Here is a 27,834-nt window from a genome sequence, read left to right on the forward strand (position 1 = left end):
GTCTGAAGGCTCCCTGACTGGCGCACTTCCCCTGCTGTGCGCAGCCGCACTCGAACCTCTCAGAGAGCCGCTGCCTTTGCCAATCTGACTGATGAAAAGGTTACACCGAGTTCTTTTTTAAAGGGCATCTTTCACATTGCCAATGAGTTTGAACTTTTTGTTTCGTGTGGTTATTAGCCATATGTCTTGTGTTGTGCTCTGTGCCTTTGGCAGCCCCTAGAGTGGTTATTCTTCAGCGATTCCAGTGTCAGGGTTCACCAATAGGCTCTCAGAAGTGGGTCTGGGGGATGAACTCCCTTGTGTTACCAGGACAAACCAGAAGGTGGAGCCAATGATACTATCGCTGGTAAGAAGACTGCACTCTGGGCCACACCTAGACTCGGCCTGGGCCAGGTTCCTTCATTCGGACTTTGCTTCCTGTTCACAGGTCTTTCGCTGCTACTAGGCTGCCCTCAGAGTAACCTGCATCAAGTGAACTTGGCCTCTGACCTCTGTCTATTGTAGTAAAAGGGATCTGGTTCCTAGGAGTAACAGGATCTACCCTAGGCCATAGCCGGGGCTTGCTTTCATTTTTGTTTGTTTGTTTGTTTTGACAGTCCTGGGGACTGAACCCAGGGCCCTGAGCATGATAGGCAAGTACTCTACCACCGAACCATATCCTATCTAATGCTTTAGAATTTAAAACAGATGGCTGGGAGGTGGGACCCAGTGATAGAGCACTTGCCTAGCAAGCATGAGGCCCTTGGTTCAATTCTCAGCACTGCAAAATAGCAAAAATAAGAACTGGAGAGATGGTTCAACAGGTAAAGTGCTTGCTCCAAGCATGAGAGGGACCTGAGTCATACCCTGCTCCCGAAACCATGTCAAAAAGCCAGGGGAGGTGGCATGCATTTGCATGCCAAGGACAGGAGGATTCCCACAATCTGCTGGCCAACAAAGCTAGCCAAACTGGCAAGCTCCAGGTTCAATGAGAGTAGGAAGCAGTTGATGACAGCACCTGGCATTGACCTCTGGCTTCCAAACTCACATACATATGTATGTGAATGTGCATACACACATGAACACATGCACACACAAAAAGAAAAATAACAGATAACAGAGAGGGAGACTGGAGAGATGGCTCAGTGGTTGAGAGCACTCGTTGCTCTTGCAGAGGACCTGGTTCAGTTCCTAATGTTCACATGGTGACTCACAACCATCTGTAACTCCAGCTCCATGGGATCTGGCACCCTCTTCTGGCTTGCTCTGGCACCAGGCACATACATGGTGCACAGAAATACATGCAGGCAAAGCGCTCTTACATACAAGATAAAAATAAGTTATTTTTTTTTCTTGGGATGAAAAATAAATAAGTAAAACAGATTGTTAAGGCCAGGCAGTGGTAGTACACGCCTTTAATCCCAGCACTCGGGAGGCAGAATCAGGTGGATCTCAGTGAGTTCGAGGCCAGCCTGGTCTACAGAAGTAGTTCCAAGGCAGCCAGGGCTGTACAGAGAAACCCTGTCACTAGATTATTGATTCCGCCACCCCTCTGGTTTCTGGTTCTCTGAGTCAGGGAGAAGGCCAGGACTCTCTGAGGAGTTCCGTGTGATGATGACTGCGCTCTGACCTCTGTCACCCAGCCTTTGCTGGTGCAGGTGTGACCTCCTAAGCTCTTCAGGGTACCCGAGAGGCAGCCATCATTATGTCCGGAAGCTTCTGGGAAACGCATCCAATTGGGGAATGTAATTGGGTTCAGCAGATGAAGAGTTCACAGGATGTAATCGTAGGGGCAGCTGGCAGGTCCCAGAAAGGCTGAGTGAAGAGTGTTAATGAGGTTCCGGCTGCTGGTGTGGGGTTCAGGCTGGCGGAGCTGTGAGGGCGCTGGGTCAGGGGAGATTGACAGGACTGGAAGGTTTTCTTCTGGGAGTGTGCAGTGCTGGATTAGGCCTCGGGATGGATACCCAAGCGTTGACACATTAGAAGCGCGTAAGGTCACTCCAGACACTTGGCAGGGACAGACACTAAGCAATGAGCTCATTTGAGGGTTGAGCAAAGGGAGTATGGGAGGCAGGTGAGGATCCAGCCTGAAAGGTTTCTGGAAATTTCCTCTACCTATTGATCCATCCTATTATTACCGGTTGTTTATTGAACCGTTTACCAGAACCAGGCACTGACAAGATACCAGAGACACTTGAGATACTTCCCAATAAGAGCCCTACAGTCCAGGAGAGGACTCTTAAGCACAGGGGGAAAGACAGAAAACCTTTAAATAAATCATTGGCAGATTCAAGAATACAATGGGTGGGCCAGTATGGTCAGGTTTGGCTTCACCAGGAAGACATTAGAGTGGAGATGGGTGCTAGACTTCCTTTAGCTTCCTTATTCCCCAGGGAAAGGTGAGTGTGCTATCCGCCCATTCCTGCAGCCCCACAACGCAGGACAACCAGACACGACAGGGAGTTGAGTCAAAGCAGGAACTCAGTTTATTACTGTGAGCATCCGCTTATAAAGGGTAAGCGACATCCTGTGATGTAAGGGTACCTCCAGCCAATGAGAGGCAGCTAAACCCTCCCCCTGGCTGGAGGGGCATTTACGTAGTTTTTGCTGTCTTATCCTCACTCAAACTTTGAGCCAGGCTTTTCTCTGTTCTATAGGCCTCGAGGTACAGGCCCTGAGATCATTTTGGCCCAACAATAGGGAGGAGGAGAAGAGCAAAGGCCCAGGGTTGGAAAACACATGAGGATGTGCAAGTGGCCAGCACTTAGTGAACAGAGGGAAAGTGGAGATGTTCAAGATCGTGGAGAGGCCAGCAGGGGTCAGAGCCTGCTGCGTGTTAAAGGCTGAGTTAAGGAGAATTGAACCTAGTGGTACAGGCATGGGATGTGGGGACAGGAAGATCAAGAGTTCAAGGTTAAGGGCTAGAGAGATAGATGGTTCAGTGGTTAAGAGCACCTACTAGCCAGGAAGTGATGCACGTCTTTAAACCCAGCGCTCGGGAAGCAGAGATAGGTGAGGGAGGGAGAGAGAGAGAGAGAGAAAGAGAGAGAGAGAGAACAGAGAAAGAGATGTAGCATGCCACACTTGCTCTATGCACTATGTCATGTTTCACAAGTCCGGCAAGGGCCTGGAGATTGAAACACACACACACACACACACACACACACACACAAACATGGGTAATGCCAAGAATGACTCAAGAATGCCTACTTTATTGTGTTCCAGAGAAGCTTATATAGGGTCTCCTTGACTAATGTCCACGTCCTAACTCTCAGCTGCAAGCCCACCAGAAACCACTCCCCTGCCATCAGGAACTCCTGAGGGTCTTGTGCTCAGAGCAGCTGCAAAACAAGTTGTTTGCTCAGAGCAGCTGCAAGCATAGGAAAACAAGTTGTTTACTCCGGCAGGCAGGGGCTCACAGGAAATTCAGGGTCTGGGGGTCCACAGTCCCCAACGAGAGGGGGGGGAGGGAGGGGAGGAGAGAGAGGGAGAGAGAGAGAGCACATATTTCCTGCTCTTGCAAAGGACTTGTGTTAGATTCCCAGCACTCACATGGCAGCTCACAGCCATCTGTAACTCCAGTTCCAGGTGATTTGACACCCTCTTCCCACATAACTGTATGCATATGCTGTACAGACATAAATGTAGTAAAAAAAAATATAAATAAAATAAAAATAACAAATAAATCTTAAAAAAAAAAAAACAGTTTAAGACCAGTCTCAGCTACATGGTGAGCTCATAGTCATCATGGGTGATAGGAGACCCTGTTAAAAAAGGGATCAAGTGAGGCCACCAGGCTACCCAGACACACCCTTGGATCATACCGTTAGCTTTAACTGCATTTAACAAGGACCCCAGAACCCAGAGAGTGCAGCTTAGGAGATGATACCGTGGGAGAGCCGTCTGCGTCATCCAACCTGCAGGAGAACCCACAGACAAGCCACATAACCTTCTGGATAAGTGAGTGCAGGGGCTTGTGGATGGCGAGGAGACAATAGTGAACCTGTGTCCTAAGAGGCTGAGGAATGACATCAACCAAGTGTGGTACAAGGGGGCAGGGTAGGTTGTTTTTGTTTTTTCAATTTAAACCTTTATTACTTGTATGTGTGTGGGGACTTACATACTACGGTATGTGATTGGAGGCGAGAAGACAGCTTGTGAGGGTTGTTCCTTCCGCCATCGTAGGTCCCAGGGATGGAACTCAGGTCATCAGGCTTGACAGAAGGCACCTTACCTGCTGAGCCATCTCGATGGCCTGGTTTGGTTTGGTTTGTGAAAAAGGTTCAGGCTAGCTTCAAACTCAACATGCAGCCAAAGATGACCTTGAACCTCTCATCCTGCCTCTGGGGTTCTAAGTTTATGGGTGTACCACACCTGGCTTGTGTGGTGCTGAGGATGGGACTGAGGACTTTGTGGATGTTCATCAAGCACCCTACCAACTGAGCTACCTGTCCAGCTCCTGGATCTCCAGTTTAAAAAATATTAGATGTCATATATATATATATATATATATATATATATATATATATATATATACACACACACAATTTTTAGTGAAAAGAAATATTGGCCAGTGCTTCAGGATAACTGAAGCAGAGAGCCAACGGTTGGTGGTGGTGAGCAGTATTCACCTGGGAGTCCTTTACACCATCCCATCCCTAATGGTTTCATTAAACTTTATACTCTCGCGGATGCTGGCTGTAATAGTCTCTTATGTATATGCTTGATTTTATATTATGGTAAAGGTGTCTTAGTGAGGTTAGAGCCCTTGAAAGGCCTAAGTGGGGGAGAGTGTCACCCCCTCTCAGTTCTTTCTCTGTCAGCAGACCATCACCCCTCCCTTCCCTTCTATGGTGCCCACTGGTCCCTGCTGCCCAGATGGTGCCAGCTCAGTAGCCTGCTGCTCCCAGGTGTCTCCAGCCCCCAGGTGCCCCCACCCTCTAGTGTACCTCCAAGTCGGTGACTGAGCTCTGGGCTCCATGGAAAGATTCCTTGGGGGCACTTCATCCTCTAGAAGGGGCCCCATTCGGTCTCAGAGGAAGACACAGGGAGAATTTTTGAGACAACACCATGACTCACCACAGCTAATGACTTCCCAGAAGAGCTATGGTTGGACACTGGGCTGCTCTCTCTGAAGCAGGACTAGAGAAACATATTCAGCCTGCTCCTGATGAGAAGTGTGTGGAGCAGGGCACCTCCATGCTTACTTACTGCCAGGATGGCAAAACCAGAAGGCTAGCCGGGCGCTGGTGGCGCACGCCTTTAATCCCAGCACTCAGGAGGCAGAGGCAGGCAGATCTCTGTGAATTCAAGGCCAGCCTGGTCTACAGAGTGAGTTCTAGGACAGGGTCCAAAAAGCTACACAGAGAAACTCTGCCTCAAAAAAAAAAAAAAGTTAGATACTTGTCCAGTTGGTAGTGTACTTGCCTAACATACGCTAAACCCTTGGTTCTGTCATGTAAACTGGGCATGGTGACACACACAGTCGCAGCACTCAGGAGGTGGAGACAGGAACACGAGAAGTTCAGGGTCATCCTTGGCTACGTGGTGAGTTCAAGGCTAGCCTGATACATGAGACCTTGTCACCCCACACACAAAGAGGTCTTCTGAGGCTCAAGAGATGAAGTGAAGGCAGGTGGAGGGGTTGGTGGAGAATAACTAACATGGACGAAGAGTGAGTCTCAGCAGTCTGAGGTGGGGATAAATTGAAAGCCCTTGATCAGAGGTTGGAGGATGGCTCGGTGATTAAGAGCACTTGCTGCTCTTGCAGAAAGCCACGTTGTGACTTACAAACATCCTGTGGGATCCGACACCTTCTGACTCCCATGGGCTCAAGGCAACACATTGTGCATGTACATGTGTGCAGACAAAACACTCATAAAATAAACTGAAAAATTCAAAGATAATAAAATTCTTTCTATGTGTGTCCAGTTGTCCTTGGAACAGTGAGGACAGTAATGAGTAGGCTTAGGGTATGGTATGGAACACAAAGGAACACCAGCTTTTCCTTTCTTTCCTTTGAAGGTCTCGTTTGGCTGAGGTCGGCCTCAAACTCTCTAAGTAGAGGAGGGTGACCTTGAACTTCTGATCCTCTGGCCTCCACCTCCCCAGTGCTTGGATTAAAAGCATGTACACCACTTTATGTGGCACTGGGGATCGGCCCCATAGCTTCATGCATGCTAGGCGAGCACTCAGAGTTACAGCCCCAGCCAAGGGTCGGCTTTGGGTGGTACAATCAGCCATCCCATCTTTGCTTAGGTCCTGACTCTTGTGTTCCTTTAGTCCTAGGCGAGCCTGCCCAGCCTCCCAATGGCAGCTGGCCCTTGAGTCAGAATGGGAGCGAGGCTGAGGCTGCCCTGGCCGCCAGCCCCATCTTCTCCTCCTACTACCAGCACTCCTCGCCAGTGGCCGCCATGTTCATCGTGGCCTATGCCCTCATTTTCCTCCTCTGCATGGTGGGCAACACCCTGGTCTGCTTCACCGTGCTCAGGAACCGGCACATGCGCACCGTCACCAACATGTTCATCCTCAACCTGGCCGTCAGCGATCTGCTGGTGGGCATTTTCTGCATGCCTACCACCCTTGTGGACAACCTCATCACTGGTAAGTATGCCGGAAGGCCCTCGCCCTTCACTTCTGCCTTCCAGCTGAAGACCAGAGCAGACACTGGGGAGACAGAGGTCACTGAGATGGCCGCTCAGCCAAAGGGATGTTGTCTCAAGCTCTGAGTTGTGGGTGAGGGACTGGCCTAGGAATAACAAGTCTAATGGGTTAAGCATCTTCTTTGTGCTCACCATGATGTTACAGATGATTTGTACGTTATCTTAATTAATCCCCATAATAATCCAGCCAAGCGTGCTTCATCATTTTACGGATGAAGAAACGTGCTCAGCATAGTTAAGAGACTGGTCTGTAATTACACAGCTTTTTCAGTGTCAAGGACAATGTTCTCACACCCTGGGCTGTGCTCTTGGAAAGCGCTCCTGCGGGCAGAACCAAAGGCAGGAGAAGCAGGAGGTGGGTGACTTTCTTCTGCCCATTGTGTTTTTCCACACTTGGAAATGGACTATAAATATGAGCGTGTTTTACATTGCAATAATTTTCAACCAATGATAAAACCCGCTGTTTTTAGCCTATGGGTCCACAAGCCGGATGAACACAATGGGCCAGCAGGTGAGGGTGCTGGTTGTCACACTGGTCACCCAAGTGTCATCCCTGAGACCCGCACAGTGCAAGTTTGTCCTCTGACTTCCATACTAATTGAACTGTGGCACACACAGACACACACAAACATGCATACATGCATGCACACACGATGATTTTTTTTTTAAAAAAAAAGACAGAGGTAGAGAGAGGTGGCTCAGTGGTGAAGAGTATGCACAGCTCTCCAGAGGACCTGAGTTCAGTTCTTAATACCCACGTTGGTTAGCTTACAGCTGACAGTAGCTGAGCTGCAGAAGATCTAACACTTCTGGCCTCCACGGGAACCTACACTCGCACGCATGTAACTAAACACAGATACATACATATGCAAATAAATAAAAATAAGGTAAATCTTTTTTTTTTTTTTTTTTTTTTGGTTTTTCAAGACAGGGTTTCTCTGTGGTTTTGGAGCCTGTCCTGGAACTAGCTCTTGTAGACCAGGCTGGTCTCAAACTCACAGAGATCCACCTGCCTCTGCCTCCCGAGTGCTGGGATTAAAGGCGTGTGCCACCACCACCCGGCTAAGGTAAATCTTTAAAAAAAAAAAAAAAGTCATGACGACTTGAGAACGTTGGTGGCCTCCCAGAAGAACTCTGAGTTCAGAAGAGTCTTTGTTGCTAGGTACCTTTAAATGTGAGTGTTTTGCCTAGCCTAGTAATTTTTATTTTATTATTTCAAAAAACTTTTTGTATTATTTTATGCATATGGTGTTTTGCTTGCATGTATGTATGTGCACCACATGTGTCCCTGGTGCCTGCAGAGGCCAGAGGAAGGTATAAGATCCCCTTGAACTGGACTTACAGAGGACTCTGAGCCACTATCTGGGTACTGGGAGCCAAACACAGGCCCTCCGTGAGATCAGCAAATGCTCTTAGCCACAGAGCCATCTCTGCAGCCCCTTGAAACAATTTTAGATGTAAAGACCACTAGCAAAGCTAGCATAGATCCTTGCCTGCGCTTCATTCACGTTCCCCAACTCCCACAATAGAAAACCAAGGCCAGGGGAAAGCACCCAAATGTTGTCAATGCCTCTGTGGAGTTTTTTTGACTTTGACTAGTTTCCCAGACATGTCCTTTTCTAGGAGTTTGAGCCAAAATTCTGAGAAACACAACCTGAATGCTCAAACGTTGAGTGGTGGGGCCAGGTGTGATGATCTGTATGGTGGTTTGAAAGAAAATAGTCCCTAAAGGGAGTGGCACTATAGGAAGGTGTGACCTTGTTGGAGGAAGAGTGTCACTGTGGGGGTGGGTTTTGAGGTCTCCTACGCTCAAATTATTCCCAGGTTTATTCTCAGACCACTTTCTGTTGCCCGCAAAATGTAGGCCTCTCAGGTACTTCCCCAGCACCATGTCTGCCTGCACACTACCATATCCCACCATGATGATAATGGACTGAACCTCTGAACTGTAAGAGAGGAACCCAATTAAATGTTTTCCTTTATAAAAGTTACCATGGTCACCAGGCAGTGGTGGCACACAACTTTAATCCCAGCACTCAGGAGGCCAAGGCTGGTGGATCTCTGTGAATTCAAGGTCTGCCTCGTCTACAGAGCGAGTTCCAGGACAGGCTCCAAAATAGGCTACACTGAGAAACTCTGTCTTAATAAAACAAACAACAACAACAAAACCAACCAAACAAAAGCAAAAGTTGTCAAGATCATGGTGTCTCTTCACAGCAATAGAAAGCATAATTAAAACAACCTATAATCCGAGAACTCAAGAGGTTGAAACAAGAGGGTCACCTGTTTAAGGCCAGCCTGGGCTACATAGTGAAACCACACCTCAAACCGAAAACAAACATCAGCCGCAAGGTATCACTGTAACAGCCACAAAACAGAGCACTCCAAAGGCCACTTTAGCAATAAAATAGGGAATAATAGCACATACTTTTCCAAGCATAAACACTCAGGTATACCAAAGCCCAAATGGCATTTGTGAGGCTCTAACAGCTCTGAGCAAGTAGGTTCTCTTCATAATGAACCCAGAGTACTGGCTGGTAATTTTATGCATCCCACTGTATAACTGTGGGCTTCTGGAATACCGTGGCTATCTTAGTTACTATTCTTGCTGTGAAGAGGCACTGTGACCAGGGCAATTCTTATGAAAGAAAGCATTTAATTGGGGGCTTGCTTATAGTTTCAGAGGGTTAGTCTGTTATCATCATGGCAGGGAGCTTGGCAGCACACATGGTGCTGGAACAGTAGCTAAGAGCTACATCCTCATCCATGGGCAGAAAGAATGGGCTTTTTAAAACCTCAAAGCCCACCTAGTAACACCCTTCCTCCAACAAGGCCACACTTACTAATCTTTCTAACCCTTTCAAAGGATTCTGTGCCCTGGTGACCAAACATCCAAATATATGCGCCTATGGGAGCCTTCTTATTCAAACCATGAACTTGGCAGACCATCTAAGTCTTTTTTAGGGCTAGGGTGTCAGATCTCAACCCTTTAGTTCAAGCTAACCTGGAACTAGCTATGCCATCCGGCTGGTCTGGCATATGTGATGCTCCCAATTCTGCCTTCTAAGCTCTGGGATGGCAGCTGTGTGCCTACCACATCTGGCTCTTAAGACATTTGACAGGCTCAATCACTATACAGAGTGCATTTTATAGACAGCGGCTCCAAGAAATTTTGTTTCTTACAAATGCAGACATAAAAAAGACATCTTGAAGCTTGCCAGTGGTGGCACATGCCTTTAATTCCAGCATTCAGGAGGTAGAAGCAGGAGGATCTCTTTGAGTTTGAGATCAGCCTGGTTGTACAAAATGAGTTCCAGGACAGCCAGGGATGTTACACAGAGAGACCCTATCTTGAAAAAACAAACAAAGAAACAAAAGAAATCTTGAGCTTGGTGGTGGTGGCTCACACCCTTAATTCTGGTATTTGGGAAGCAGAGGCAGACAAATCTTTGTGAGTTTGAGACCACCTTGGTCTACAAAGCAAGTTCTAGGACAGCCAGGGTTGTTATATAGAGAAACCCTGCCCGAAAAACCAAAATGGAGGGAAGGAAGGAAGGGAGGGAGGGAAGGGGAGGGGAGGGGAGGGGAGGGGAGAGAAGGGAAGGAAGCTTGGTTGATTTGTTAAGGCTGGAGAGATGGCTCAGCAGTTAAGAATTAAGATCCCTTTGCAGAGAACTCAGTTCAACTTCCAGCACCCATGTGGAGGTGTTTCACAACCACCTGTACTTCCAGCTCTTGGGGCTTTAATGCCATCTTCTGGCTTCTGCAGGTACTACATGCACATGGTACACATACACACAGGCAAAACACTCCTGCATAAATAAAAGGTTTTTTTTTTTTTTAAAAAGTTTGACAATGTAAAATAGTGAGAATGAAAAACTTTAAGAAACAAAAAATTTCAACATACAAAAATATGAAAAGCTGTACTTCAGGGATATATTGCTACGCAGAGGTCATGCCTTAGGGCAGGCAACCCCCAACATCAGCTCTCTGCTGGTGTCTTAGATTGCAGTAGGTAAGCAGTTGCTCATATTCTGCAAGGGCATGGCTCTTCATGAAGAATGCAGCTCAGCCTATCTTTTACAACTGTCACTCCTTTCTGTTTCTTTTATTTTTAATTTTTAAAATGATCTTATTTGTTACTTTGAGAGGCGTGGGGATGCATGTAACATGACACATATGTCAAAGGATGACTGCCCGAGTCCAGCTCCAGCAGGTCAGAGAAACTGGAGAGATGTGGAGTCATGGCTACACACACACAGGAGACAGTTTTTGGATTTTTTTAATTCTCTCTATTTTTCCCCTTTCTCTTTTTATACCACCTAAGACAAACGTTTCTACAGAAGAAGAAATGACCTCACAACCTCATTACATATTTTCCAAAAACAAATTAAAATCTTCACACAAGAAGAAATGACACAGCCAGGCGGTGGTGGCGCACGCCTTTAATCCCAGCACTTGGGAGGCAGAGGCAGGCGGATCTCTGTGAGTTCGAGACCAGCCTGGGCTACAGGAGCTAGTTCCAGGACAGGCTCCAAAACCACAGAGAAACCCTGTCTCGAAAAAACCAAAAAAAAAAAAAAAAAAAGAAGAAATGACACTATGATCATAAGGTGCATGTTTTTCTTAGAAGCCTGCATATAATTAAGCATTTTCTTTTGAATTATTTTTCCCACCATAACATCTTCACCCCAAAGCAACGATTCTTTTATTACTGATTAACAAAGCTCTAAGCGAGTCAAGTATATTTCAGCTTGTTCCTTTGTACTGGCAGGCAGGCGTTTGAAGTTTCACGGTAGCAAATCATTTTTATTCTTTATTTTGTCTTTTTTTTCAAAGTTGAGGACCGAACCCAGGGCCTTGCTCTTGCTAGGCAAGCGCACTACCACTGAGCTAAATCCCCAACCCCCATTTTTATTCTTTCTTTCTTTCTTTCTTTCTTTCTTTCTTTCTTTCTTTCTTTCTTTCTTTCCTTGTATTTTATGTACACTGATATTTTGCCTGTATATATGTGAGAGTGTCAGATCCCCTGGAACAGGAGTTACAGACAGTTGTGAGTGGTGAGGAATTGAGCCAGGGTCCTCTGGAAGAGCAGCCGGTGCTCTTAACTGCTGAGCCGTTTAGCAAATTCTTTTTTTTCTTTTCTTTTCTTTTCTTTTCTTTTCTTTTCTTTTCTTTTCTTTTCTTTCCTTTCCTTTCCTTTCCTTTCCTTTCCTTTCCTTTCCTTTTCTTGCTTTGGGTCTATCCTGGAACTAGCCCTTTTGTTTTGTTTTTGTTTTTCGAGACAGGGTTTCTCTATGGCTTTGGAGCCTGTCTTAGAACTAGCTCTTGTAGACCAGGCTGGCCTCGAACTCACAGAGATCTGCCTGCCTCTGCCTCTGCCTCCCGAGTGTTAGGATTAAAGGCGTGCGCCACCACTGCCCGGCAAATTCTTATCCTTATTCTATTCTACAAAACTTTATTCAAGTGGTCTAACTAACCATCTGTTTTTCTTTTTTCTTTACCCATAACAGGGCCATTTAATTTTTTTCTACAACTTTGTTTTTTCAAAGCACACAGCGAAACCTGTGATGATTTCTGTAAGCTACATGACCGAGGAACTCAGACCTAACTTTGGGGGCAGGGGACATAATTGTTTTCTTTGATCATCAGCCTCTTTGCCCACAGGCAGAATTTGTGGGGCTATAGTGCCTGAAACTTCCTTGATTTCATCCTCTAGCCTCGGCAAGTCCCACATCTCCAAGTGTGGAGAGCTGCGTGGAGTCACACCTGATGGCAATGTGTAGAGAGCTGCGTGAAGCCGCACCTAATGGTGCTGGCTTCCGCCCTCCGCGATCCCGAAAGCGAGTGCTCTCTGTGATAATCAACTCCTAATCTCAGCTAGGCCTGACTTATGCTATTATCACGCAATGATTGTCAGCTGCTTGCGTATGCGTGGACCTATGGGCAGTGCCCACTGGCAATCCGGGGTTGGCGGCCCGTGCCTACTTAAGGGCTGGGAGAGGTTTGCCCAGGGAGAGAGAGAGAGAGAAAGAGAAGGAGAAAGATTGCTGTGAATAAAGTCCTGAAATAAACTGCTTAGCAAGAAGAGCTCCGGTGTTGCGTCCTTGCTGGACGAGGGGGACCGCAACATCCAAGTGTCATTGCTCTATACAAATCATCTTCATTATGATCTGCATGTGAATTGCCCAGGGAGGAATAGGATTTTCCCACGAAACAATCGTACTCTCCTAGAAACAGTGGGATTTTCTACTCAATAATCCCATCATGCCACATACAATAAGTACACATAGCAGCCATCAAAAGACATAGCGGGAGCAAGGGGCATTCTGGAGACAACCCCTCCCGGGGCTTTGCCTCTCCGGGGTGCTCCCATTGTAGCTGTGCTAACTGGTGGGCCGTACTCCCTAAACTCCATGGCCAGCTGCAGTTCCTCCAATGTAGCCACCGCCAGGCAACTTGTGGGGGTGGAGTAGATTCTCTTCTTCCACTCTGTGCGTCCAGGGACTCGAACTCAGGCTGTCAGGCTTGGTGGCAAGCCCTCTTAACCACTGAGCAATATTCCCAGTTCCTTTTGTTGTTTTTTGAGAAAAGATCTTACATAGCCTGAGCTGACCTTGAATGCCGTCTAGGTGTAGCCTAGGGTGGCCTTGATCTTCTCTACCACCCTGACTGTCATAATTACAGGCCTTTGCTCCATGGTGTCACATATGTTTTGTGTGGTAGATCTTTCTCACCTCACTCACTCAGGCTCACACTCTGCTGAAAACAGTTTTACTGTCACAACCAAAATAACATTTTGTGATTGAGTTCCAGGACAGCCAGGGCTACACAGAGAAACCCTGTCTCAAACAACAACAACAACCACAACAACAAAAATTTATACTCTGACTCCAGAGGAATTCTTTGCTCATATGGGTAATGGCTTTGCTATTTCTCTTAAGCCTGGCTCATATGGGTAATGGCTTTGTCAATGCCCCATAGGTCCAAGCTTTGGAGCCTTGACATGGCTATGCCCCATGTCAATAATACACATTTACTCAGAAGCACTCGGTGCTTCCCCTGCACCCTACACCTTGGTTAGATTCAGTTAAGCCATTCAGGCGAGAGCAGCATGGCTATGTGAGGAAGGCACACATGAGAGCCGTGCTGCTTGCTTGATTCTTTCCCTAACTGCTGTCTCTCAGCTGCAAAGCAAACACTTCCCCCTATTAATTATGAAGTACCCTACAGGGAGATCCTCCAAGACTGTGCAAATGTCACGGCTCATTATATTCTTGCACTAACTTAATAGTGACTTGACAGTTGCTGCCCACAACAGTGCTTGCCATCCTGTTCTCTATTAATGATATTTTTTTAATCCTCTGTACTTACTAATTGGATCTTTCTTCATGGCTTTTAATTCAACACTATTGTTTACTTTGTTGCTTAAATTGCTCTGGGTCTGGCTATTAGGAGCTCACTGCTGCTGGCTTCTGTGTCCTTCCCATATGCTACCATGATGCTTAGAGTATTTCCTTACTTCCTAGCTCCACAGAATGTTCTGGATCACCTCACGTGTTTCCTTGCATCAGCCCTGGAATTAACTAGTTCTTCAAAAAGCCTTGTTTTCTTTGATTGGAGTATATTTATTTTTATTTTATGCATATGGGTATTTTGCTTGCACATATATACCATGTGCATGCCTGGTGCCCAAAGAAGTCAGGAGAGGACATTAGATCTCCTGGAGCTAGAGAGTTATGGATGGTTGTGAGCTACTATATGGGTGCTGGGGTCTGAACCAGAGTCCTCTACAAGAGCAACGAATGATTTTAGCTGCTGAGTCATCTCCCCGGGGCCAAGGAATATAATAAACAAAGGTCTCTCTTCCAGGTGTGCTTATCAATGTTGGAGTGTCTTGATTCTAGACTCTCTGAAGTGACAGCACTGTAAAATGCATGCGTATAGCCACAGAGTTCTCTAGCATGTGTCTTCTTCCCTTCCCTTCCCTTCCCTTCCCTTCCCTTCCCTTCCCTTCCCTTCCCTTCCCTTCCCTTCCCTTCCCTTCCCTTCCCTTCCCTTCCCTTCCCTCCCCTCCCCTCCCCTCCCTTCCCCTCTCCTCCCCTCCCCTCCCCTCGCCTCCCCTCCCCTCCCCTTCTCTTCCCTTCCCTTCTTTCTGAGTCAGGGTCTCTGCCTGGAACTCATAGAGGTGTGTTGTCTGCCTCTATCTCCCAGCAGTGCTGGGATTAGGATTAAAGGCGTACTCCACCACAGAAAGCTACATCGTTACTCCTGTGTCTCATCATTTGCCTGCATTTCAGAAACTACGATCCATCTTAATAATACTTCAGATTCCAATCCAACACCAGAAAATTTAACAATACCCCCTTCTTTATTTATAGTATTGTTCTCAGTGAAAAATATCTGCGTTGATCCATATAGCGTTTACTTATTTGTTTGGCCAACTTTAGTATACGTATGTGTAATAATAATATGTAGGCTGTGAATGTATGCTAATAATAATAGAAGGGCTAATGTGAGGAAAGAATGGCCTCCCTCTGGGCTGAACAGTAGGATCAGGGAGCGGGGACTACATGGAGCTAAAGGTCATAGAGACAATCTGATGTCAACATAAAGGTCATCTTCCTAAAAGCAGTTTGTTATGTAATGATTGTCTCCTCGGCCATGGTCATAGAGACCTAATGAGCCCTCATAGCATAAGGAGAAATGAGCCATGTTTGGGTGGGGGCTTGGCTTATCTAGCTAGATCTGCATTTTGTTGGATTAGCATCTTTCGCCCTGTGGGGGCCTCTGTCATTACAGGTTGGCCTTTTGACAAGGCCACATGCAAGATGAGCGGCTTGGTGCAGGGCATGTCTGTGTCTGCATCCGTCTTCACACTGGTGGCCATCGCCGTGGAAAGGTGAGAAGTTTCCCTGGGTAACTTGGGGCTGACACTGAGAGAGCTCATACCTTTGACACTGAGCTAGCTGGAAGGCTATAGAGAATACCACGACATCCCTTTCTGGAAGGCAGAGGCCACTCCTGACGAGGCCTCATAGTAATTTCTGGAGCCTGCTAGGAGCGCAAGGCAGTCTGCACCCTGGCATCAGAGAATCCTACCTCTCTTCTGTTTGAGCCCTGGGAGCCAGAACTGGAGGAGCCTCTCTGCCGATTGGCTTAGTATAGCTGGAAAAGAAGGGTTTCTTTTTGCTCCTTTATCCCATCTCCTACTTGCTGGTTCCTAGAAATCCTGGCCTTCCTTAATCTACATGTCCAACACTTCCACTTTTCAGCCACAGACTCCAGCAGCGTCCAGACTAAGCATGGTTCTGTACATGTGAGCAGGGTTGGTGCCCTGGGTCAGTGAGGCTTTGGACCAGTGTTTAAGCTTTCCTTCCCATAACACATGGTTGTGACCCTAACCCCTGCTCCTCACTAAATATCTCCTAATGTGGTAAGGACTCCTGAGTGGGAGCCTTGTCCCCAGGGACTAGGGGGTAGGCAGAACAGCTGGAGGTGGCTTTTGTCTTCATCACTGTCCCACTGTGTGATATTGGGCCACTCATTCTGCTACTTTGGGATCAGTAAAATGGTAAATGCCCTAACAAGGGGCTGGAGGCTTCAAGCAACTTTGTTTGAAAAGTTAATGGACAGTTCTTAGCCCACAATCCAAACACCAGCTGCTAACATGATTTCTTCCACATACCCACTGTATCGAGTCCTTTTCTGTCCCACCAGCCAGCTCCCAAATAATAACACAGAGACACAGAGACTTATTAATTATAAAAGCTTGGCCTGCCAGGCGGTGATGGCGCACGCCTTTAATCCCAGCACTCCGGAGGCAGAGGCAGGTGGATCTCTGTGAGTTCAAGACCAGCCTGGTCTACAAGAGCTGGTTCCAGGACAGGCTCCAAAACCACAGAGAAACCCTGTCTCGAAAAACAAAAAAACAAAACAAAACAAAACAAAAAACCCAAAACAACAACAACAACAACAACAAAGCTCAGCCAATAGTTTAGGGTTGTGCCCAACTAGCTCTTATAACTTAAATTAGCCCACTTATATTAATCTAGGTTCTATCATGGTGTTACCTCTCCTCCATCTTGTACCTCTTGTTTCCCCTCAGTGTCTCTGGCATCTGCTGCACACCTAGTCTCCTCCTCCTCTTCCTTTCTCTCCCCTGAAGTCCCGCCTTTTCTTCCTGCCTAGCTATTGGCCGTTCAGCTTTTTATTGCATGATCACAGCAATACACTTTCACACAGTGTACAACTATCCCATAACAACCCACATCCTCCTCCTGATCTCTCTCTTCAACGCCGGCCTTTTCAGCACTGCTCCTCCTAGAATCTCACGTTCCCAACTCCTTCCCACCTCTGCCCCTATCAAACTCCGTTTTTGTTGGTTTTTTAGACTAGACTTGAACTTGCATGTCGTTGAGGATGACCCTAAACTTCTGATCCTCCTCTCTCCACCTGCCTGGTCCTAGGCATATGCCCTCATGCCCTCATGTCCTCATTTTACTTGCTGCTGGGATTAAGCCCAGGGCTTTGTGCATGCTAAGTAAGGACTCTACATGCCCAGCCCAAATCCCCTACCCCTGTCACGTAGGCAGCTGGCATCTTGGAGCTGGGGCTCCCTCTCTACAAAGCCACTAAATGATTGGGTCATGTGAGAAGCTGTCTCCTCCTCTAACTTTTTTTTTCTTTCTTTTTTTTGGGGGGGGTGGGTTTGGTTTTTCGAGACAGGGTTTCTCCATAGCTTTGGAGCCTGTCCTGGAACTAGCTCTTGTAGACCAGGCTGGCCTCGAACTCATAGAGATCCAACTTTTTTTTTCTTGTCTTTTCAGTTGTGAGTCTTAGTTTTTAATGACTGAGCCATCTCTTGACCCCTCAATCTTTGTTTTATTGTTGTTATTGGTGGTTGTTTGTTTGTTTTGTGTTTTCCTTTGGTGACTGACATGAGAATGTAAAACCTCTCCTGGTCATACTTACAATTTATCAAACTCCACCTCCTTCAGGAAGCCTCCCGAAATGACCCCCAGGAATTCCCTCCACCCAGTGATTGCCACTGAGTTCATAAAAGTACCACAGGCTTCAGAAGTCACCTGTTCTCTGAACAGTTCTCCAGTGTCTGGTGCTCTGAAGCCAGAAGGCCAGGGTTGTTCAGGGTGAGGCTGTGGGATAAATGCTTTCAGGTTGGGACGATGGAGCTGGTAGGAGGGGAGGATACAGGTGAATGAAGAAAAAAGGGCCTCTGGAAGTGGTCAGTGCCATACCTGTGTCCTAAGCAGGTTTTGTCCCTAAAGAGCCATGTGGACTTGTGAGATAGCCCATTTCTTCCCTTCCACTCAAATAACCGAGCCTGGCCCCATGGTCTTCAGGAGGGGTGCCTCTATTTTCTGGCACAGATGGATGAGGGGAGGCATACTGGGAAGTAGGCAGTTCTCCTTTTTCTTGCTGTGTGTGGTTTTTGGTTTTTGTTTGTTTGTTTGTTGTTTTTCAACTTGGTGTCTGTCGTGTAGCCCAGGTGGACCTTTAACTCTCTCTAGTCAAGAATGACCTTGAACTCCTGATTCCCCACCCCTACCTCTGAAGTCCAAGTAATTTTTGGTTTGGGTTTTTCCTTTGTTGTAAGCATTCAGAATGCTTCTAGAGTGGATTAGTCTCAGTTCATCCTCACACCCTACAGAGGAAGGTTTATTATGGGCCCCATTTTTGTCTTTTGTTTTTGTTATTATTTGTGTGTGTGCGTGAAGTGTGTGTGTGTGGTTTATTTAGAGATGGGGTTTCTCTATGTAGACCCAGCTGTCCTGGCACACACTCTGTAGATCAGGTTGACTTCGGACTCAGAGATCTGCCTTCCTCTGCTTCCTGAGTGCAGGGATTAAAGGTGTGTGCCACCACTGCCAGGCTATGGGCCCACTTTTAAGATAAGGAAACCAAGGTCCAGAAAGGTCTTTGAGCAACTGGCTCTTCTAGCCACCCCTTCCTGTATTGATCTATTTGGCACTTGTTTGACCCCCACTTTCAAGTACAAGCGGTTGAGCCACAGCCTTTGAACCTTCACCTCTGCCAGCAACTCCCGCCCCAGGCTGCTTAGAAGAGGAGATGCAAATACTCCAGAACCCCTTCTCACAATAATTAGAGTGGAGGGGGTTTGCTTTCTTTCTTTTATATTCTTTTATATTTCAGGAGAGTCTATGCTACTCGTCTAAGGGGCACAGGGGAATAGACAAATTGGGGTTCCTAGGTGTTCCTTTATAAGCCTCCCCGAGGGCTGTGTGACCTGTGGCAGTTGCTTCACACCTTGGAGAGCCTTTCCTAGGAAAACTAAAGGTGAAAGCTGGGAGGAAGGATTAGTAGCTCAAGGTCACCCTCTGCAACAGAGGGAGTTTGAGACCAGTCCAGACCGGAAACCCTCTCAAAAATGATAAATAAGTAAACAAAGGTTTAACAACAGCTTTTGCTGAGTAGATCTAACAAGGAAAGTCATGCTACACACTGTGACTATTGGAGCTGGGCTGTGGTCACCCAAGAGGAGACCAGGATGAGCGCTTTGTGAATCTGAAGTTTATATTCAGCCACACAGACCCAGCTCGGGGCTTTCACTTCCATGGCTACAAGTCTAAAGAGGCGGCCTCGAACTGAGCGGTTATACAGGTAAAACCCACAAGTTTGCTACATCCCATTGATGTAGCTGTGATGGCTGTCAGCAGGCAGGACAGGATATGAACTGTCAATAAGAACAGGGCACAGTGTTGTCACCATGGTGTTTCTGGTTGATCAGGGAGCAGAAAGCCTTGGGGTTCCGAAAGCAGAGCAATGCGGGTTACCAAAGTACAGTAAATGCTGTATGAGCCTGTGGGTTAGGCCTAGCTCAGTGTTAGCCTGAGATCCTGTCAGGATTTAGCAAATATGTTTTTGTCACTTCAGTACAATGGTTAAGATGACCCAGGGATGGCTTGTCCCTGACCCACCCAGCTCCTAGGGTGCTCAGGGCAATACATAAGCAGCTAGAAGTTACATTTGTTAGGTTTGTGTTGGCTAGTAATGGGTGAAGGTGGCTGTCACCAAGCCTGCTGACCTAAGTTCAGTCCCTAGGAGCCCATGGTAGGAGGGAACTGACAGCTATAGTCGTCTTTTGTGTGGAGAGAGAAAGGGAAGAAGGAGCCAGAGAGAGTGAGAACTGAGCTCTAAATAAGTGTTTTTAAAAATATTTGTGTATTTACCTAGTCAGGCTTCTCCAGCACAGACTGTTCACCGCAGGCTGGCTGCCAGGTCTGCTAGCAGCTAACCCTCTCTGAAATAAAGATCCCAAGCCTCCAGTAGGAAGCTGTATCTTCGTCACCTACTTTAAATCCAGCCTGGGCTCCAGAACAATTTAGCAGAGCCAGCTGCCACCCTCGCAAATGACAAACCAATTTTATTGTAAATTAACCTGGTTTGTGTCTGAGCTGTCACCGGATGCTGCCTCAAGTGTGGTGATGAATGTCAGGTACCTTCCAGCAGCACCGGATGCTGCCTCAAGTATGGTGATTAAAGTCAGGCGTCCTCTTCCAGCAGTTTCTAACAGGTCCGGGGACCCTTCCAAACCCCTCTGCCTTCTCGACTCCCACCCCCACCCCCCACTGCAGGTTCCGCTGCATCGTGCACCCTTTCCGCGAGAAGCTGACTCTCCGGAAGGCGCTGCTCACCATCGCAGTGATCTGGGCGCTGGCGCTGCTCATCATGTGTCCCTCGGCGGTCACTCTGACCGTCACGCGCGAGGAACATCACTTCATGCTGGACGCTCGCAACCGCTCCTACCCGCTCTACTCGTGCTGGGAGGCCTGGCCGGAGAAGGACATGCGTAAGGTCTACACCGCAGTGCTCTTTGCTCACATCTACCTGGCGCCGCTGGCGCTCATCGTGGTGATGTACACGCGCATCGCTCGCAAGCTGTGCCAGGCCCCGGGCCCAGCGCGCGACGCGGAGGAGCCGGTGGCCGAGGGTGGCCGCGCGTCGCGCCGCAGGGCTCGCGTGGTGCACATGCTGGTCATGGTGGCGCTCTTCTTCACGTTGTCCTGGCTGCCGCTCTGGGCGCTGCTGCTGCTCATCGACTACGGGCAGCTGAGCGAGTCACAGCTGCACCTGCTGTCGGTCTACGCTTTTCCCCTGGCACACTGGTTGGCCTTCTTCCATAGCAGCGCCAACCCCATCATCTACGGCTACTTCAACGAGAACTTCCGCCGTGGCTTCCAGGCTGCCTTCCGTGCACAGCTCTGCCGGCCACCCTGGGGAGCCCACAAGCAAGCCTACTCCGAGAGGCCCGGCCGCCTCCTGCGCAGGCGGGTGGTGGTGGATGTGCAGCCCAGCGACTCGGGCCTGCCATCTGAGTCAGCCCCCAGCAGCGGGGCCGCAGGGCCTGGCCGCCTGCCTTTGCGCAATGGGCGTGTGGCCAACCAGGATAGGCCCCGGGAAGGACCTGGCTGCAACCATGTGCCCCTCACCATCCCAGCCTGGAACATCTGAGGTGGTCCAGAGAAGGCAAATCCAGTGGGCCTATGTCTGTGACCCTGAATCGTGATGCCTGGATTCAACAACAGTATTGGAAGAGCGTACCAAGATGCATCCTTGATTTAAAAACGAGACAGTGGGTGGCTGCTGCTGCTGGCAAATGAGAAGGGGAAACCTCCAACGTTCCAAACTTTGTCTGCTCTGGAGCCACATCTGGATGAGTCTAGTTTATCAAAATCTCAGATTCCTTTTCCTCGGAGGCGCTGAGGCCCAGGGAGAGGTGACAAGGTCTCGCCATTGGAAATCCCACTTGACCCAGACTCCAGTGTGTCTCTATAGTATTCACATTTCCAGGGGTCTCCTCCCAACGATCTCCTGAGGTTGAACTCAGGAAAATGTGTCACCTTATCTCGGTAGCTGGGAAGAAGTGGCCTGTGTGCTTACACAGCATCCCTGTGATGGAGTAGCCTGTGCTGTGTGGCAGAAATGGTTCCCCTTGACCCTTTCTGGGAAAATTCCATGCTCTCCTCCTGCCAACGCCAGCATGTTCGTTTTATTCTAAGGTGTGTCCAAGTCCATTACCACTTTAGGATGTCCCAACTGGGCAGCTGCAAGAAGAGCCCTAGGGAGCCTGTTTAAATTGCAGGATTCTCTGGGTTGAGCCTAAGAGAAGCTCTCCTCCCTTGCCTCCACCACCCAGAGCCGTGCAGAGCTTCCAACAGGACCAACAGGCAAGGGGGAAAGGAAGACAGCCAATGCCTGCTCTCCCCTCTCGAAATACCTTCCTGAGGCCTGTGCGCCTGATGCTTTTCTCCTGGCTTCTCTTCCGTGCCTAATGGGAAGAAGTTGGTCAGTCAGGGTGGGAGGAGCCCCTGAAGGACAAATACAAACCCTTCCACAGTATGTGACTCATGGACGCTAAAAGCAAAGGAGACAGGAGACCCCGCATGCACCCCAGCTTTTACCCAGTATATGTGTGATCACTTTGATGGAGTGACTTCTCCCCAGGAGCTAAGGAAACGGATTGCTTCTACCGATTTCTACTACAGCTTTAATAGTCTGCACTTAACCAGACACTTTTCCCTCACCTCTAGTACCACAGTTGCTAGAAATTTAAGGGATTAAAAAAAAAATAAAACATTTCCAGGATTCAGGGCTCTGAGCTCTTACTGTGTCTTAACACACACTGACTAGCTGTTTACTGTCCCAGGTCTGTCATGAGCAGTGGCCACTGTGGCAGAAGAAGCAGCCTCGTGGTTGTCCATGTCCAAGCATGTCTCTGGACACTGTCATCTGAGTCAGTAAGTGAGCAACTGAGGCCTGTAAGACCAGGGCCAGAGGGCCACAGACAGCAGCATTTGGATAGGCTTGTCTTTGGACAGTTTGAATCATATCCTGCCTTGCAGAGAAGGAGGGCATGGCATGATCTCCTGAGAGCTAGAAACTCCCTGCCTGATGATGAACAGGAACCTCCACGGAACGAATCCAGATTGGAACAGGGAAATGGCTCCATTGGGCTTGTCCTGTGACTTCTGGCCAGAACTGTTCTGAATAAATATCTGTAACCCTATCTGTGCTTAGGAGACTGCCAAGCCCCCTCATGACACTGCCTGGTCTGGGGGTCTGGGAGTGGTAGGTGAAGGCAGATAAGGTGTGGCCTAAACTGACACTCTGCATTCTTTTTGTTTTGTTTATCTGTTTTTCTCAAGACAGGATTTCTCTGTATAACAGCTCTGGCCATCCTGGCACTTGCTTTACACACCAGGCTGGCCTCGAACTCAGAGTTCTGCCTGCCTCTGCCTCCTGAGTGCTGGGATTAGATACGTGCACCGCCACCACCTGGCCACTCTACACTCTTGCTGGTGTTGTGTTAGTATCACACAAATGACACAGTGGCCTGAGAACTGCTTGCTGTTTACTGGGAAGACTTGTGACTCCAGGCTCTAAAAATAGGCCAGACCAAAAGCCATGCCAACACTGTCTCTGTGGCCCCTGGGAGCTGTGTGAGTTCCAGTCGGCTCTCAACTCTGGAGAGTTCCTCCTTCAGCATGGCCTCCCTGAGAGAAAACCACAGCCTCCCCTCAGCAATCATGTCCACCAAGACCTCTGCTTTCTTTTCCCCAGACTCCCTGCTTTGAGAGCCCATGACGGCCCAAACAGCCCACTTGACACAGGTGACATTATTCCCTGTGTTCCCTTGTTCTTGTCATTACTTGAGTAAGAGCAGAGGCAACACCTGCCTGCCCCCGAGACTTGGTCTGAATGCTAACAGGCACAACTTGATGTTATAGAAGAGCAGGCAGTGTGTGCGTGCAGGGAGCTTGTTACTTTGTACAGCTTTTAAAATATATCCAATGTACATTTTCCCCCAGTGTACAGATCAGTGGCCCTGAGTATTTGTGGCTCTGTGACTGTCTTCCCACTCTTGCCTGCACCGTGGTACCCTAAATGGAGACTGTGTACCCATTGACACCAACTGCCCGTCCCAGCTCCACCCGACTCCTGTAACCACCACTCTCTCTCTCTCTGAATTGGACAATTCTGTAGTTCCCTACAAGTGGAAACACTCAGTGCTTCTCCTTTTGTGACTTTTATATCACATAACACCTTTCAAGGTTCATCTCATGTTGTCACGTGGATCAGAGTTTCCTTGTGCAGCCAACTACTATTCCATTGTATGTCCGTGGCCCCTGGGAGCTGTGAGCTCCAGTGGGCTCTCAACTCTGGGGAGTCCTCCTTCAGGATGGCCTCCCCGAGACAAAAACCACAGTCTCCCCTCAGCAATCATGTCCACCATGATCTCTGCTTTATTTTCCCCAGACTCCCTGCTCTTGAGAGTCCATGACTGCCCGAACAGCACACTTGACACGGGTGACAGTATTCCTGTGTTCCATTGTTCTGACGTCCTGCTTCTCCATCACTGTGTTCTTGTTGCTGGTTTAGCTATTTCAAGTCCTATGTATGCATAGGGGGGTGTTAGCTAATGAAACTAGGTCCTGACAATTGTACCTGTGTGAACCCCGTGGACAGAGACCCCCAACGCTTTTCTCAACTTGTCATCTAGCAGTGACGGAGCAGAGGACAGCTGAGATTGCGCTCCCCTGTGCCCAGTCCAGCTGCTCTGAGCTCCCCTCCTCTGTGTTCCTTCTTGGTTACAGTGGGGATATTTGCGTGAAGCTGTTTTTATAAGTCTTTATAAGTAGCTTTGCCAGCCTCATGAGCTCTCTTCGTTCAGGCACTTGGGTCCCAGTGCATCTCGTGTGACTGCTGCCCACAAGGACAATCAAGGAAGACCTCTTTGGAGCAGCCATGTTCCATTTGAGACGTGTCAGGTTTCCTGAGGTGACTTGCCCTTTCATTGGGTGGAAAGTTTGGAGATGAACAGAGTCCGTGATGGGGAAGAGAGCCAGAGGCCTGTGGATATTGAGAACCCTACCCAGAGGGGCTCTTGGAGGTACACCGCGTCCTTCAGGGCCACAAGAGCGGTCATTCTCCAAGCGGATCTCAATGGAGGAATGGACTCTTGATTCCCCCGAGACCATGCGAACACACCTGACCAATGTGAGGGAAGGCGGTGCCCACCAGGACCCACAAACCACAGACTGGCCAGCCTTGGACCGCCAACTTTCTCTAGGGGCCTGGAGGATTCATGGCTGACTGGGGTTGGAATGGAAGGGTGGAACTGGCAAAGGAAGCTAGGAGCCCCCTATCATTAACCTACTGTGCATTCATCCCAAGGTCCAGGGGCGAGCCAAGTCCGGGGCTGGAAGGACAAAGCATTGCTATTAGGTTCTGGACCGCTTTGTATCCTTTTCCTTAGCTCACCTCTCAGAGGTGCCACTGAGAAAAGATAGATGAGAAAGAGCTGACCAGCAGCTTCATCACAAGCAAACAATGTTGAAGCAAAACAGATTCCTTGCTGAGTAACCTGATTATTGTTGGCTGCTTCTTTCTTTACAAACGCGCCCCTGCATAAGCATGGTGAAAATTTCACAAAACATAGATAAGCAAACGGAAAAGACAAAAAGTGCTTCAACTGTCTGGGAGATACATATTCAGTTTGTGAACATAGATATGTATATGTTTAAATTTTTATAGCACCCTTGTGGAGGGACAGCATATGGGAAAATTCACTCTTCTGCTGTAAACATTCAGTGGATCTTAGCAATTAGATATTTGTTTCACCAAAGATACTTTCATCCCTCCAAAATGCTCCCCAATGTCAATGTATGCCCTTTCCCGATCCCAGAACACCAACCATCTGCTTTCAGAACGTCCTGTATATAGAATAAGTCTGTGGACCGGGTTTTGAGTCTGTCTTCTTTCATTTGACAGGATGACTCTGAGGTTTGGTCACATCATGGCATTTCTCAGTTTGTTCATTTTTGCTGCTGAGTAGTACGCTCTTGTGGTGTATGTAGTGACAGTCTATCTGTCCCTTAGATGACCGTCATTAGGGTTGATGGCTATCATGTTGACCATCACGGGTGATGCTGTTGTGGTCATTCCTACACAAGCCCTTCCATGCACACTTGATTTACGTTCTCTTGGTGAATAGGAAGTGAGTGTATTGGGATATGTATATACTTCCGTCTTCTAGCGGTGGCCTGACGTTAAGTTCTGTTCTCACCAACAGTGTACATGAGTTGCCGTTGTTCTGTGTTTTTGCTGACAGTTAGAATTATTGTTCTTTCTAAAGTTCTCCTGATGACTGGTGATGTTGGGTATCTTTCTACGTGCCTACTGGCCGACCTTATGTCTTCTATTTTAACCAAATACTGTATAAGTTACTTGTAGCAAAATGCCCGACCGGCAAGAGTGGTTCAGCCAGGGTGACAAGGCCATGAGGCTGCTGGTCACATTGCATTTGCAGCCAGGAAGCAGATCAAGATGGATGCTGCCATTTGACTTGCTTTCTCCCTTTTCCCTTCTGTTTTATTTAGTCTAAGACCCCAGCCCATGGATGCCAACATTTGGGCTGGGTCCTGCCTCCTCAGTTAAATCTCTCTGGAAACACCATTACAGGCACTCCTAGAGGTATGTCTGCTGGGTGATTCCAGATCTAATCAAGTTGACAAGGAAGATTAATGCTCACAATTATTATTAACTTGATTTCTACCAAACTGAACTCACCAAACTGCACAGGCTAGGATTACAGGCCTGTCATCAAGAATAGACTCAAATTCTAACACTCAGGAGGCAGAGATGGGTGGATCTCTGTGAGTTTGAGGTGAGCCTGGTCTACACAGTGAGTTCTAGGCCAGCCAAGGCTACGTAGTGAGACCATGTCTAAAATAAAATAAAGGAGTGTACGCAGCATAAAAGGCAAGTTGTGGGAGGTGGGGTAGGGATGGCCTCTCCAAGGAAGTAACATTTGAAAAGTCATTTGAAGAGAGAGAAGAGGGCTGGAGAGGTGGCTCAGTGGTTAAGAGCATCGCCTGCTCTTCCAAAGGTCCTGAGTTCAATTCCCAGCAACCACATGGTGGCTCACAACCATCTGTGGAGAGGTCTGGCGCCTCTTCTGGCCTTCAGGCATACACACAGACAGAATATTGTATACATGATAAATAAATATTTAAAAAAAAAAAAAGAGAGAGAAGAAACTAGCTGACCAGCATGGAAAGACAGCGCCATCCAGAGCAAGCAGCATGTGCGACTGCCTTGAGACAGGAAAGGGACAGAAGAATAAGGGGCAAATATACAGCAAAATGCCACTGACTTGCAGCAATTACATTTCTGGTCAGCACAAAATGTGTATTCAATGCTTGTTAAACTGCAGGCATGGGCCAATGAGAAGACTTGCTAGGTAAAAGGGCTTGTTACACACATCTGATGACCCGAGTTCAGTTCCTGAAACTGCCATAGAAGGAGATAGTTGTCTTTTGGCCTCCACAAGTACACTGTTGTGCACCTAAACTCACACGCACACACTCCACACACTCACCCGCGTGTTCGCATACACACACATACACACACGCCAGGGACTGTATCAAGTGTTCTGTGCCTATTGCTTACTTCTGACAATGGAACACATGCTGAGACTCAAGTCATGGTCTCCTCCCCCCTACCAGTTGCAGTGACCTTTCTTTCCTACATTCAAGAAACCGAGGCTCAGAACTAAACCAGGAGGAGGCCTGATGGAGGTTTCCTATAATCCTAAAAATAAACCCAGCCAGCCACAGGCTCCAGGCTGCTGCTTTGGTCCCAGGCCACGTTTCCATCACATTCAAAGGCTTCCAAAGATTTGAGATGGAAGGAACACCAGCAGCCTGAGGTACAAATACAGCCTCATCCAACACCACATCAAGTCCTCCGGGGAGCCCCGGCTCCCTTGCCCTGTGGGCACGGAAGGAACGAGGTCTCCTGGCCTGGCTGTCACATCATCCCCTGTTGTTTGTGTTCCCTTGCTAACTGCCATAGCTTGGTCTTCAAATCTGGCCACCAACAAATGTTGCTGTTGTCATGTACCAGCAAGAAAATAAATAGAGGTGGAAAAACCCAAACTTAGCGATTTGGAGAAGCGAGTTTATCTGTGGCAGGGCCAGTGGAAGTTGTAAATCATCCTGTGTTTGAGGGGTGTTTGCTATCCCCCGCCCCAGTACCCTGCTGCCTTCCCTTCTATGTAGAGGTCAGAGGAACTAAACACTGAGAAGCCTTCTTTGCTGTTCTGGCTCCTGGGGAAGGACCCCTCGTCCATCCGGTGGTCCTCCAAGGC

The 27,834-nt window shown here is 48.1% G+C and overlaps 1 protein-coding gene across 1 annotated transcript in view; it reads left to right on the forward strand.

The window, feature by feature from the left end:
* Npffr1 (neuropeptide FF receptor 1) overlaps positions 1-21,134 on the forward strand; it is a 35,128-nt gene extending 13,994 nt beyond the window's left edge. Inside the window, exons 2-4 of the mRNA XM_057751928.1 lie at positions 6,262-6,582; positions 15,444-15,543; positions 20,258-21,134. Coding sequence (XP_057607911.1) covers positions 6,262-6,582; positions 15,444-15,543; positions 20,258-21,134 — 1,298 coding nt within the window. The remainder of the gene's footprint in view (positions 1-6,261; positions 6,583-15,443; positions 15,544-20,257) is intronic.
* The last annotated feature ends 6,700 nt before the right edge of the window (positions 21,135-27,834 follow it).

This window comes from Chionomys nivalis, chromosome 19 (genome assembly GCF_950005125.1).
Source record: "Chionomys nivalis chromosome 19, mChiNiv1.1, whole genome shotgun sequence".
In the NCBI taxonomy this organism is placed as follows: domain Eukaryota; kingdom Metazoa; phylum Chordata; class Mammalia; order Rodentia; family Cricetidae; genus Chionomys; species Chionomys nivalis.